We start from the raw sequence: 13,282 nt of genomic DNA on the forward strand, positions 1-13,282 counted from the left end.
AAAACACTTTAATTATATTCCTAATTTAAATATAAATATGTCAACATTGCAAAAATGCTTAAGGCGCACTTTCCCAGATAGAGTATTCATACACCTACGCAGACGCAATGTCAATGGCTAAAAAAGAAAAGAAAAATCATATCGTCAAACTGCTGTCCAGGAAAGCATGTCACAGTGTATAAGCTTGAACAGTCACCCTGTACAAATTAAATCCCTTGTTATCAAAATCAAAAGTCTAAATATTTGTCAGATCAACCATATAGATATTCACTAGATGATGTGACTAAGAGTAAGACAACGTCAAACAAAGCGTGAAGCTTTCTGAAAGCTTTTCCAAAGGTGTACTGTTTGGAAGATTCCCTGAGGGGAAAAGACTTGGCAAACGTGCTGGGAAAACAGCTATCGTTGGTTCTTGAGAATACAATCTAATGGCAAAGCTATGGACCATTTATCATACTTTTTCCAGGCATGCCAAAGCGGTACACAAAGACATTGCTATGATGAAAAATGATTATCTAAGATTTTTACACATTTGGGTTCTGAAAAAAAAAAAATAGAATGATGAAAAGAATTTACCAGTAATTGTTTATGAACTACAGTGGCCCGAAAGCTGCGACGACTTGTCACAGATTCAACCTAAAAAAAAAAAAAAAAAGAAAGAAAAAAAAAGAGGAAACCATCAAGAGAATCTTTAGTAAGAGAAACCTTTAGTACATCGTTATCATAAGTTAAAATAAAAAAATTAAAATCCTCTCATCCTTTACTTACCCTCGTGTCATCCCAGATGTGTATGACGTTCTTTCTTCTGCAGAACACAAATTAAGTTATTCTTCTAAAAATCTTAATTTGTGTTCTGCAGAAGAAAGAAAGCCATACACATCTGGGATGGAATGAGGGTGAGTAAATGATGAGAGATTTTTAATTTTTGGGTGAACTATCCCTTTAGCATGCATTTATGAAGTCATTCATATATATATATTTTTTTTTTTAACCCTCAACTTTAGTAATAGGACTAATTTCTGAGTCAAACGGGACATTCAACAAAAAATGTTTTTTCTTAAATCCATTGACTGGATCATCAAAAGTGGTCTTTGAAAAGTAAGTGTGATGCATATTTGAGTGCTGCACCTGAAGGATTTCCTTTAGGGTCTGTAGTACAGTTGGTCGGTAAAGTGGAGATACAGTCTGTTCTGATATCGGAACCATGTGACCCTGCTGGACGCTCAGTCTATAGCAGAAACTGGGTGCTGGGACTCTATCCTGTTGCACACAAACCAACATGATAAAATTAATCTTAATGGTTCTGATTAACTAAAATCAGGAACAGTTTATTGCTAGTTCAAGAAAACAGGAAAACAGGATTTTACTGAAATAAAACAATTTGATGTAAGAACTATGTCAGCCTGATCTCACAATTATACATAGCTATTTGTACGTTAATAATTGTAACATTTGCGGAGCCTGGGTAGCTCAGTGATAAAATACGCTGGCTACCACCCCTGGAGCTCGCTAGCTCGCTAGTTCGAATCCCAGGGTGTGCTGAGTGACTCCAGCCAGGTCTCCTAAGCAACCAAACTGGCCGGTTGCTAAGGAGGGTAGAGTCACATGGGGTAACCTCCTCGTGGTCGCTATAATGTGGTTCGTTCTCGGTGGGGCGCATGGTGAGATGAGCTTGGTTGCCGCGGTGGATGGCGTGAAGCCTCCACACGCGCTATGTCTCCGTGGCAGTGCACTCAACAAGTGTGCATTAAGATCGCAGGTTGACGGTCTCAGATGCGGAGGCAACTGGGATTCATCCTCCGCCACCCAGATTGAGGCGAATCACTACGTGACCACGAGGACTTAAAAGCACATTGGGAATTGGGCATTCCAAATTGGGAGAAAAAGGGGAAAAATCCAAAAAAAAAAAAATAATAATAATAATTATAACATTTAAACATACATTTGTTTATGTTTAGAAAAATGCTAAAACGTGCACAATGTATGTTTTGAAAGCATCTAAGCATTTTTTTTAAATATATTTACAGCTTTAGAAACGTCTAATATTTATTAATTCATTACAAATATATTTGTATAAATTATTTATCATATATTGAAACAAATAAAAAACAATTATTTTCATTTGTGCTGTTTTATAGATATTTTAGATCCCTTAACCCTACCCCAACCCCTAAACATAACCACTTTTCAACCACATAAAAAGATGTAAGAGGCAGATTAATGTACAGTGACAATAATTTGTAATATATTAATTTATATATATATATACTGTATTTTACAGCCGCTAATCCCACCCTACCCCTAACAATTTCTAAACCATATATTGTAACAGGCAGATAAATTTGATGAATACTTTATTCAGAAAAATGGCAAAATCCAGTACAAAATAGTCCTAATGCATGCGATGCACCCTCTGACAGCATACAGTAGCTTTGCTTGAGGAACAGAGTAGATTTTAAGTTATTAATTCCTGGAAATCTTGTGATTCACTCTGTGAAGGCGCTGTTTGTTTCATTCAAACCAAAACACGACAGGACACGACATGTCTCAATTAGTGAGCATTTGAAATCACTGCCATAAAAAACTGTGTCGTAATGCTTCTTGAGGCGTCAAGTTTTAAATGATTAATAGGAAACCAATGGAGACAGAGATCGCTGAATAAAAGGCTTGGGTTTATTCCTCACACAAAGCTTCCTGAAGGTTTGGATCACAGCAAACAAATAAAATGGATTACTTTTATGATTGTTTTATGGTGTTTATGTGGTTCATTTTTTGTTTTGTTTTGGCATATTCTGAAAACTCCTATTGTGTCTTGAGGTCGACCGATAGTGGATTTTGCCGATACCGATAACCAAAGTGGTGGCAAAGTCCGACAACCGATTAATCGGCCAAATGTTTTTTTTTAAATCACTTTATAGAATGTATTTATTCTTTCTTTACCATGGCGGGCAAAGACAAAGAGTCCAAAATTCTTAAAATCCCAGATGAAGTTTTTGTTCAACCAAAATCCCATGTGCATAATGCGGGACTTTTACGCATTAAAAAAAGTCCAAAACACACTTATGTTCTCTCTTACACTGTTATTTTGAAATGACGGAAAAACTATCGGTAACTATCGACAGATTTTTGCCGATAACCGATAGTTCCAAAAAGCAACTATCGGCACCGATTAATCTGTAAAACCGGCATATCGGTCTACCTCTAATTGTGTCCCATGGCAAACAAAATAAAAATGAAATGCTTAATGAATGCAGAATGTTTTGTTCATTTTAAAGTATAGTCTTGGTTAAAGTGATATAATCCTTTAAATCATTGAATAGGGCAGCAGAAACAACACAGAACCAAATGAAACCATTATAATGTCAAATTAGGTAAATGCATCAACAGCATTAAATAAATGTGATGGCACTGAACATTTAACTAATCTCACTGATTATAAATGCAATGAAATTAACTGATTAATTCCATTATATGTATCTATTTAATCAGTATACGTAAACATTTGTACGTTTCTAAAAGGTGTTAATGTGTAAAATTATGACATTTAGATGCTGTCAATACGTCAATATTGTCGTTTCAGTCTCTATACAAACATAAGAAAATGTACGTTTACTAGAACCAAAATTAACGAAAGAATACATATAAATTCTCATGAGATCACATTGCCTATGTAGACATAATATAACGTTCACAACCTGAAGTTCCTTTCCCAGTCCACCTAGACCATTTAGAAACTAACTGGTGATTCTCACAAAACCTGTAAAGGAAATGTCCTGGTCATATTTAACCCCAAATCAATACAAAACTAAAATGTGAAATTACATTTTGCATAATGAAATTAAGTCCACAATTATGACCATTGCGCAGTTTTGCCTTGTGACATTATTTTCAGGACCCTTTAGAACATTTTACCCCCCGATTCCCATTACCGTAACACATCTGGATGTTTAACGTTTACTACTAACTTTTGCTATTGTTTTCAATGATGATTCACATGTATTAGGCACAAACACGTGTATTCCAGTAAAAGATGCAGATGTACAATTTCTTTTTTTATTAAAGTCAGTTAAAATGAAAGGCAGTAAAAAGAGAGTACTAAGTCAATGTATAAATACTAATATATATATATATATATATATATATATATATATATATATATATATATATAATTTTTACACATCACAAGTGAACGCGCTTCTCTCATAGCACTTATGAGCACACCACGGATTTTAAGATTATGACAGAAATTTCCTTTTTGTGTGAACTATTCCTTAAAGTATGCAGTGAAGTGGTTGTTTTGAACGAATGAGCTGCTGCTAACCCAATGGAAACTCCCAGAAACAGCAAATGTGTGCAATAAATATGAAACAAACATGGCTGTTAATTAGGCAGTGAAGCTGATGAAGACCTACGCTGGGAGATTGTGGCAGATTTTCATATGTTTTAGGATCAACCAGTGGAGGCCACAAACTGTCAATCATACTGAAGAGCTGAGAACATCTGCAAAGAGAAGAGAAAGAAAAACATGGTTTCGATCTCCAAATGCATAAACTTAGTGACCCTTCCAGAAACACAGGAGGCAGAAGGAAAAGAGAAGAGTTTACAATCTCAGTCTCATTAGTTTCAGTCAGTCAACTTAAGCTTCTATTGGAGAGTATGAGATCAGTTTCACTAGCAGGCTGAGGCTTGTTCTTGTGCACACAGTGGGGGTAAATAGACTGTCATTTAAACATTCAAGAACTAAATTAATTGCTCAATGAAAATGGTGTCCATTTAATATTAGTCAAGCAAACTGATATTTTTAAACTCCAATTAAACCATTTCTGCTCTGAGCTTGTTCAACATCTCAAACAACTGACATAGTATATACCACGTCTGCCACAGGTCAATCAAAAAAGATAGTACCACCCCCAAACTCACACCACTGTTGGAGCCAATGTTGCAGTGTCAGGCTGGTCGGGATGTCCAAACAAACAGATCACTTATTTAATACCGCTACAGAGTAACAGCGTTTACACTTTTCGTGGAAATGAGCCTACGACTGGCTTACAGCTGACTCTAAATATTAAGCTGGGATACGAGAAAGCATTCTGATGTAAAAAAATAATAATAAAAAAAAAATAATCACCTTTTAAGCATAAACTTAGAATGGGGCACGACGTTCCACTGGGATAAATGTTAAAATAAAGACTGTTTTGAAAGAGTAGCCACAAGACTTAAACATTATATGTTTCAACATGCGACTAGAGTGATAAAATTGCTTGCCAGCACCTCTTGTGTGTTATGTTATGTGTTTACAAGAAATTCATCTGCAGAGACAGCCATCCCACTGCGAAGATGATGATTTAAAATACAAATGCAGCTGAAACTGAACACATTTTTGTACAGAAGGATAAATATTAACCATTTAAAAAAATGTCAACTGCTTTAAATTCTCAGGAATTTCTTTCTACCTATACTTCCATTGTAAGTGCATTACTGCAATTACTTGCATTTACAAACCGAGGGATGAGTCTACTGTGGGAATTATTATCAGTGGCAATCGACAGCATGTCACAGCTTAAATTGTATGTAACATTCTTTCAAATAATTACTTGCAGAACTTTAGGTTTACCAAATATCCCTCTGCTTATCAAGAACAATTGGGCTGTGTAGCGTTCGTGAGTTGCCTATATCGTTGCTTTCAAACTACAAAAGTTCCTGATATTACATTCCAGGTTCCAAATAGTTTACTGTGGAACCTAAAAAGAGTCTCTTTTAGCATATTTGAACCTTATTTTTAAGAGTGTGTGTCAGTGCAGTCTGAAGTGATCATTCATAACCAGTCCTACAGCAGTCTTAATCGCAGTCTAGCTCTACTCTCCCAGCCTTTGCTCCCCTGACCCGCTCAACTGCCCCATCCAGTCCAGCAGGAACAGAAACACAGCCGAGTCTCAGCTCAAATCACTAAAGAGAGGAGCAGAGGGCTAGTACAAACTGAGAGAGAGAGAGAGAGAGAGAGAGAGACAATAAGACAGATATTATGGCGATATATCTTATTACGTCTAGGACAATCATATTGTTCCTGTCTGGAGAAAGTCTTCTCTTTCTGTACAATAACTCTAAATACCACACGCTTTCAGCTCAGAATTTTGTATTCTTCAAACAGCATTATTATAAATTTTTTTTATGACTGTCCCACAGTTGTGGCACCATATTCACCACACCAAACAATGCTGCCCCTATTTATTTATTTTCTCAAAATTTAGTGTACTATGGGCTACCACCCCTGGAGTTCGCTAGTTCAAATCCCAGGGTGTGCTGAGTGACTCCAGCCGGGTCTCCTAAGCAACCAAATTGGCCGGTTGCTAGGGAGGGTAGAGTCACAAGGGGTAACCTCCTCTTGATCGCTATAATGTGGTTCACTCTCGGTGGGGCGCATGGTGAGTTGTGCATGGATGCCGCGGTGGATGGCGTGAAGCCTCCACACGCGCTATATCACCACGGTAACGCGCTCAACAAGCCACGTGATAAGACGTGGAGGCAACTGAGATTCGTCCTTCGCCACCCGGATTGAGGCGAGTCACTATGTCACCACGAGGACTTTGAGCACACTGGGAATTGGGCATTCCAAATTGGGGAGAAAAAGATAAAAAAAGTTAGTGTACTTGTTAACCAAATTGATACAAAGTGTCATTGAAGAGCATGCTTGAAATAAAATATAAGACAAGTGATGTTTGAAGAAAACAAAAGGAAAAAAATATTTAATTGTATGTATTTAAGGTATATAAAAGTCAGCTATGGAATTAGTTCTCTTGTTTGTGTATATATCCGCTTTTTAAATTTTTCCAATCGGATGGATATTTCCTTTTAAACTGCTCATAACCGGCAAAGTTTAAACTCTTGTTTTAGCGCAGCGGTTGATTGACAGACGAGGGGTGGTGCTTCGCTGCTGCCGAGACACATACAGAATGGATTCGCGTTTACACATCAAATGTGATGCGTTCAGATGTGTTTTTCACCACATACGTATGTGGTTTTTGTGATCGGATCACAAAACGGTTTAGACCCCGTCTAGACCTGTATTTGGCGTTGACCATGTAATCCGATCATCAAAATGCATTTAGTTCTATCTTAGTAAAGAAAACTAAACAATATGTAACAACAAGGTTTTATTCACATTTTCCAAACAAGTATTCCACAGTATAAATAAGACAGAAATGCTCTAAATTGCACCAATTTAAGTAACATTAAGGGCTCTATTTTCGTGATTGCACAAACAAATCTGAGAGCGCTAATTCTAAGTGCAATTGTCATGCCAGGGCAAAGCGCAACTGCGCATATTGTAACTGTGGGTGTAACCGTGCAAACTGTGAGTGTATTGCATGTAAATGAAGTGCTGCAAAACACAATTTGCAATTTTCCTGAGAAATAGGTAATTGCGTTAAAACGTTTCAAAAGCAGGTCTGTTTTCAGTGCAAAGTCCAAACTCAGTTCTTGCGTTTGGAGATTCCACCAGCAGGTGGTAATAAAGTTAACGTCCAAACTCTGAAAATAAAGTGGAACATCAAATTATGTCCCTGACGATCAGAGCTGTAATGTCTTATGAAACAAAAACGTATGAGATTTGAGTTAAACTATTGATAAGTCATGGTTTATTTTTCAATTATTATTATCATTATGTTTATATTTACATTTGTATTTATGATATCATTTGTATTGGTATTTTTCCACCTGTTGTCTTAAGAGTGATTTTTAGGCAAAAGGTGCCGGAGAAAGAAGTTGGAGAGGGTAGAGTGTTTGGATTTGGTATGATTTTTATGACCATTTCATTATTTTGATAATATTTTTGTTTTGTTGTGTAATTTGAATTTAGAAATATTTTTGGTAAAATGTTTTGCTGTTTCAATAAATGAATTTCATTGTTCAAAATTGTCCGGTAGAAGTGTGTGCTGATACAATCAGTATTAATACTTGCCATGATCTGTGTGTAGATGAAAATGATTAATAATACTTACATTTCCTATAATCTCATGGCGCATACATCGAAATCCTGACGAGAATAACATTTTCTAAGCATATAAAAAGGAGCGTGTCCATTTTTATATCACTCCAATTCATTGCATACAGTCCATTTACACTACCGTACCAACTTCTTATGAATGTGCGGCTTTTGTTTATATCACTGGTGCTTGAGGGAATGGACTATAAAATACGACGCAGACACTGCAATAACCGCAGAAGAACCTCTGAATAAAATCGCACTTGCTCCAGCCCATTAGCGTGTTGTGCGCACAATTTCACCAAACCCACGTGTGCCTAAACTTAGTGCATGCTTGCACGACATTACCAAAAACTTCTTGGCCATGCTCACAGACTTTGCACTTATGACTTATGGCATAGCACTGCGCTTAGCACTAGCGCTCTTAAAATAGGGCCCTACACGTTCGCCAAAGTGTAAGTGGGAGGTTGACTAATTGAAAGAACTAGTCACTTGAGTATACATTGTAATGGGCATTAAATCTCTTAAAACCCTCATCCTCCACAAAATTAATTGTGGCTATTCACTATAGCCATCGTGAAGTCATATTCACATGATTTGCACTGCTCTGAACCCCACATGAAAAGCGCTTGCAGAGAATGTCTTGTTTTGCTTTTAGCACTGACACTGTCCACGTAATGATACTTCATCCAATTTATCTGGTAAGACGTAAGCGCAAAACGGCATCGGGGAAACGCAGATGTTTCACTGGAGCGAGTCATGTGAAAGCAGCTTTTCACAGGTCACATCTGGGTTTGTTCTGTACAAAAAGTACAGTTAAGAAACCCTTTATCCATCACTTGATCACTGACATCATTCATGGAATTGCTGTTTTGTGTGTGTTTGTGGTGTGTGCATTTGTGCTATGACCTTCCATAGGTTCTGACCTATTCCAACCAGTGTTCAGCACACTCACACGGAGCTGAATGAAATGTCAGAATTGAAGGTGAAAATTGGTAAATGCGTTAACTGTGTTAAAGAATAATTTACGCATTAAACATTTGTAATTATTTGCATGCGTTAAAGTGTTAATTTGACAGCTCTAGTTTTAATAAGACTTTACTTTCCCGAAGTTGAAGAAACACCCTGTTTTGCTTTTGTTGTATGAAAAAGAGTGGCCTGAACATTCTGCTAAACTTTACCTTTCGTGTTTCATGGGGGAAAAAAAGAAAGTCATATGGGTTTGGAAAAACATGAGGGTGAGTAAATGATGACAGACACTATTGCTTAGTGTGTCCACTGTCCAATGTCTCACAGACCCTCTATACACTATGAATTCGTTACCTATGTCACTACATGGCTGTTGATCCCACATAACCAATGTCTGTTGAGAGCAGTCTTGTGTCCATGCACACAGCTCATGTTAAGATCTCAGGAAACATGTCACCAGAATTTCTGATCACATGCACATCTTTAGTTTAAACAACGTGCATGTTAAAGGAGTGACCGCAGACATCCTTGGGTGAGAGGACATGTGTGGTGAAATGCCAGAAATATCCAACACAGACATAAATCTTGCAGGGTGGCGTGCTCAAGACTAGACACAGAGTCTTTAAAGGACTGCTAATCTGAGCAGGATGTGTGGAAACAGAAGATCATCTTGAGTTTCAGTTTAAAAGAGTGCAGCAAAGTTCAGTATTGGGGCACATTTATTTATTTTTTTCAAACTATTCGTGTTGGGGAAGCTATTTTGAAACTGTAGATTGACAAGCTACTCATAATTTGAAGTGGTTAAACTATAGGCAAGCTACTCTTCTTAAAAAGCAGTTTGTTTGGCAATGCGATACTGCAAATGTTCTTGACTTTTGTATGGCAAGTTGCTTGCTCTATTCCTCATTTGGTTAAAAGCGTCTGCTATATGACTAAAGCCACAGTCACACTATTCACTTCCATTCAAATGCATCAGAATTTGGGAGACAGGAAACGTCAAGTGAAGACATTTCAAGGTTCTATGTGATGAAGTTCGAATGATGAGAATACAAGTGTCCAATAAAAGATCGAAACAAAGGGGTGTGACATCACATCCTGTCTGTTGCAGTGTCCAAAATAATTTTGCAAGCTCCAAGACTAGTATGTATGACTGCTGCTTAAAGGGATAATTCACCCAAAAATTATCTTATCATTTGCTTACCCTCATGCCATCCAAGAATATTTCAGCTCTGTTTGTCCTCAAAATGCAAGTGGATGGTGAGCAGAACTTTGAAAGTCCAAAAATGACAGAGGAGCCATAAAAGTACTCCATATGACTCCAGCGGTTAGATCCATGTCTTCAGAAGCAATATAATGATAGGTGTGGGTGAGAAACAGATCAATATTTAAGTCCTTTTTTACCATCAATCTCCACCTTTTACCAGCCCCAATCAGTAGGTGGCTGAATGTGAAAGTGTTAGTCACTTCCATACTAGAATGTGGAAGTGAAAGTGAAATTGTAGATTTATAGTTAAATAATGACTTATTAATGACCTATTATATTGTTTTAAAAGATAAGGATTTAACCACTGGAGTCTTATGGACTACTCTTATACTGCCTTTTGAACCTTCAAAGTTCTGGTTACCATTCACTTGCATTGTATGGACCTACAGAGCTTAAATATTCTCTTAAAAATCATAGTTTATGTTTTACAGAAGAAAGAAAGTCATACCCATCTGGGATGGCATGAGGGTGAGTAAATTATGAGAGAATTTTCATTTTTGAGTGAACTATCCCTTTAAATGTAGCTACACCACAAGCTTCTAATGAACTAAGGGATCTAATGATGAGGATCTCAATTAGGATGACAGCATTTAGATACTAAACAAAGATACTAAATACACTCAAAACAGTGAGGAACAACAGCATTTAATGTAATATTTTACTACAATAAAGAACATGTTGAAATGCTTCGTTGGGACTTCTGTGCAGGGATGAATCAAAAGAATCAGTGAATCCTTATTAGAAATGACTCACTACTGACAGATGAACTATACGGTCAAGATACTTAAAAATTATTCAGTAGTGTCGCTCCTTTTAGTTAGTTACTTCCCAAAACTGTAAACTACAGGGTGCAGTTTGAGTCAAATTATTATTAAGATATACTGCATGTACAATATGCAAATACAAGTATTTAGGGGGACAAAATGGCAAAAAACAAAACAAATTTTTTTTGATTATCACCAATTTTATTGATAGCTGTAGCAGAGAGAGGGCCAGTAATGATAGGGAAAAGAGTGACCTTAATAAATGATCATAAAGCTTATTAAAATTATATTATTGGTGTTGTTTTGTTTAGATTAGCAGGACGTTTTTAGTGTTATATGACCACATGACCTCTTTCTCAGACTCACCTGTCGCGAGTCAGACGCTGAACGACCCTCACGGCCTGGAGTACACATACACGCCCCTCCAGCTGCTCACAGTTCTGCTGGACCTCTGATTCTGTGGACACACACTGCAAGACAATTTCACTGAACATCCCATAATGATCCTGAACTAGAGCACACAACCTGTGAGAGAGAGAGAGAGAGAGAGAACTCATAACTATCACTGGCACACTTAGTATTATTTCTTCATCTTTACCATACCTCTTTAAATAAGTTAATAGAAACTCAATAAAAAAATATTTCTAGTTTTTGGATTGTTAAATTCTAATCTTGCTCTACACTGTATATTTCAAAAACAACACTACTGTTAATTAATTATTTATTTATTTTTGAAACTATGCGTTTACTCCATTTACACGTTGCACTGCTTCTGCAAAACAAATGAACAGGTTTTGTTACCAATAAAGCAAATATATACAGTATATATACGTATATATATTTACAAATTCTAAGATGGAAAAAAGTTTCTGATTAAGAAGCAGGCTTTACCCCAACAACAACCACACCATACTGCTAAAGTTTATAAATAATATGTTTGCTTTGGCACCAGACAGACAGTCACTAATGACTTGATATATGGCATGACAGACAGCGGTCACATAGTGGTGTTTCTAAACTCAAAATTATATTTTTGTAGGCATTAATAGTCTCCCTAGAAAGTAACTTTGTAGAAACTTCATTTGGAGCCAGTAAACCACAAGATTAAACAAACAGGCTGGTATTTAAATATACTGTATTATCACATGCTAAACAGTGATTTAATTGCATATAGGAGATAACACTAGTAGTGTATGAAAATAACGCAGTCTACATTCATTTTAGCCAGCTCAGTTTGTTTAGGTTGATCTTTACTTAATACAGTATTCCTTGATAATGCTAGTGTCTTTTTACTATTCAGATCGAAAATAACACTGATGACGTATTGCTGAATTGCAACTGATTTTTATTCTTACTTTTTTTGTATACTGAATTGTAATCTGATCTTTTGCTGCAATGCATTTCAAAAGACGGAACAGAAACCACATTTATGTGTTCATTCCTGCGCACAGCTGACAGAAACTGCGCATTGAGGGTCATGACAACAGCAAAGTGGCTCTGATGTGGATTTTAATTGACGCATTTACGCAAAACCAAAGTGTAAAACCTAAACTGACCTAAACGTTTAACACTATTCTTTTGTTGCCTTGCAAGTAGTGTTGTCACAATACTAAAATTTCAGTAGTCTGTACCGATACTGAAATTTCAGAGCAAAAATATTCTTATGGTAACGTGCTATTGAACACACTTCTTTAGCCTATTTAAAAAAAAAAAAAGTTAGATTTCAATGTAAATAAGTAAATAAAACAAATGCATGTGTCCTTCAAGTGTTTCTCAATTAAGTATGCATTGCTTAAGTGTTTTTGAGTACGGCACTACTGAAATCAGTTAAATTTTTTTTCCCCAAATCCTGTGTTTTCCATTAAATAAAAGATTTTAGAATTTCATGTTTTAAAGTTTAATTTCATTTCATTATCAAAATAGTAACTAATAAAATTAATTCCTAAACTTATAACAAATGAATATAGAACATACCATTGCATTTTTTTTTACCAAACGTTTATTCAGTACAACAGCACTCTAATATCACTATTATTATTATTAATCATTATCAATATTATCACTACAGTGAATATTATATTTGACTATACAGTTGTAATATATTTCTGTCACAATTTCTTCAATTTCAGGCGTCTAGCATTTATTTTGAATCGTGCTTTTATTTTGACGTGAGCTTTTATTTTGATGTGTGTTTTTGACAGAAACGTAACTTTTCCGGGTAAACAGTTTGCTACATGGCCCAGTGTGATCGTTAAAGCTCATATGCTGGGAGCCTGGGTAGCTCAGTGGTAAAATACACTAGCT

At 36.3% G+C, this 13,282-nt stretch overlaps 1 protein-coding gene across 1 annotated transcript in view; it reads right to left on the bottom strand.

The window, feature by feature from the left end:
- spidr (scaffold protein involved in DNA repair) overlaps positions 1-13,282 on the bottom strand; it is a 75,613-nt gene that overhangs the window by 14,093 nt on the left and 48,238 nt on the right. Inside the window, exons 11-14 of the mRNA XM_051687357.1 lie at positions 11,345-11,503; positions 4,413-4,500; positions 1,129-1,260; positions 577-636 (exon numbers count right to left, since the gene is read on the bottom strand). Of these exons, the coding sequence (XP_051543317.1) occupies positions 577-636; positions 1,129-1,260; positions 4,413-4,500; positions 11,345-11,503 (439 nt within the window). The remainder of the gene's footprint in view (positions 1-576; positions 637-1,128; positions 1,261-4,412; positions 4,501-11,344; positions 11,504-13,282) is intronic.

This window comes from Myxocyprinus asiaticus, chromosome 44, assembly GCF_019703515.2.
Source record: "Myxocyprinus asiaticus isolate MX2 ecotype Aquarium Trade chromosome 44, UBuf_Myxa_2, whole genome shotgun sequence".
Lineage (NCBI taxonomy): Eukaryota > Metazoa > Chordata > Actinopteri > Cypriniformes > Catostomidae > Myxocyprinus > Myxocyprinus asiaticus.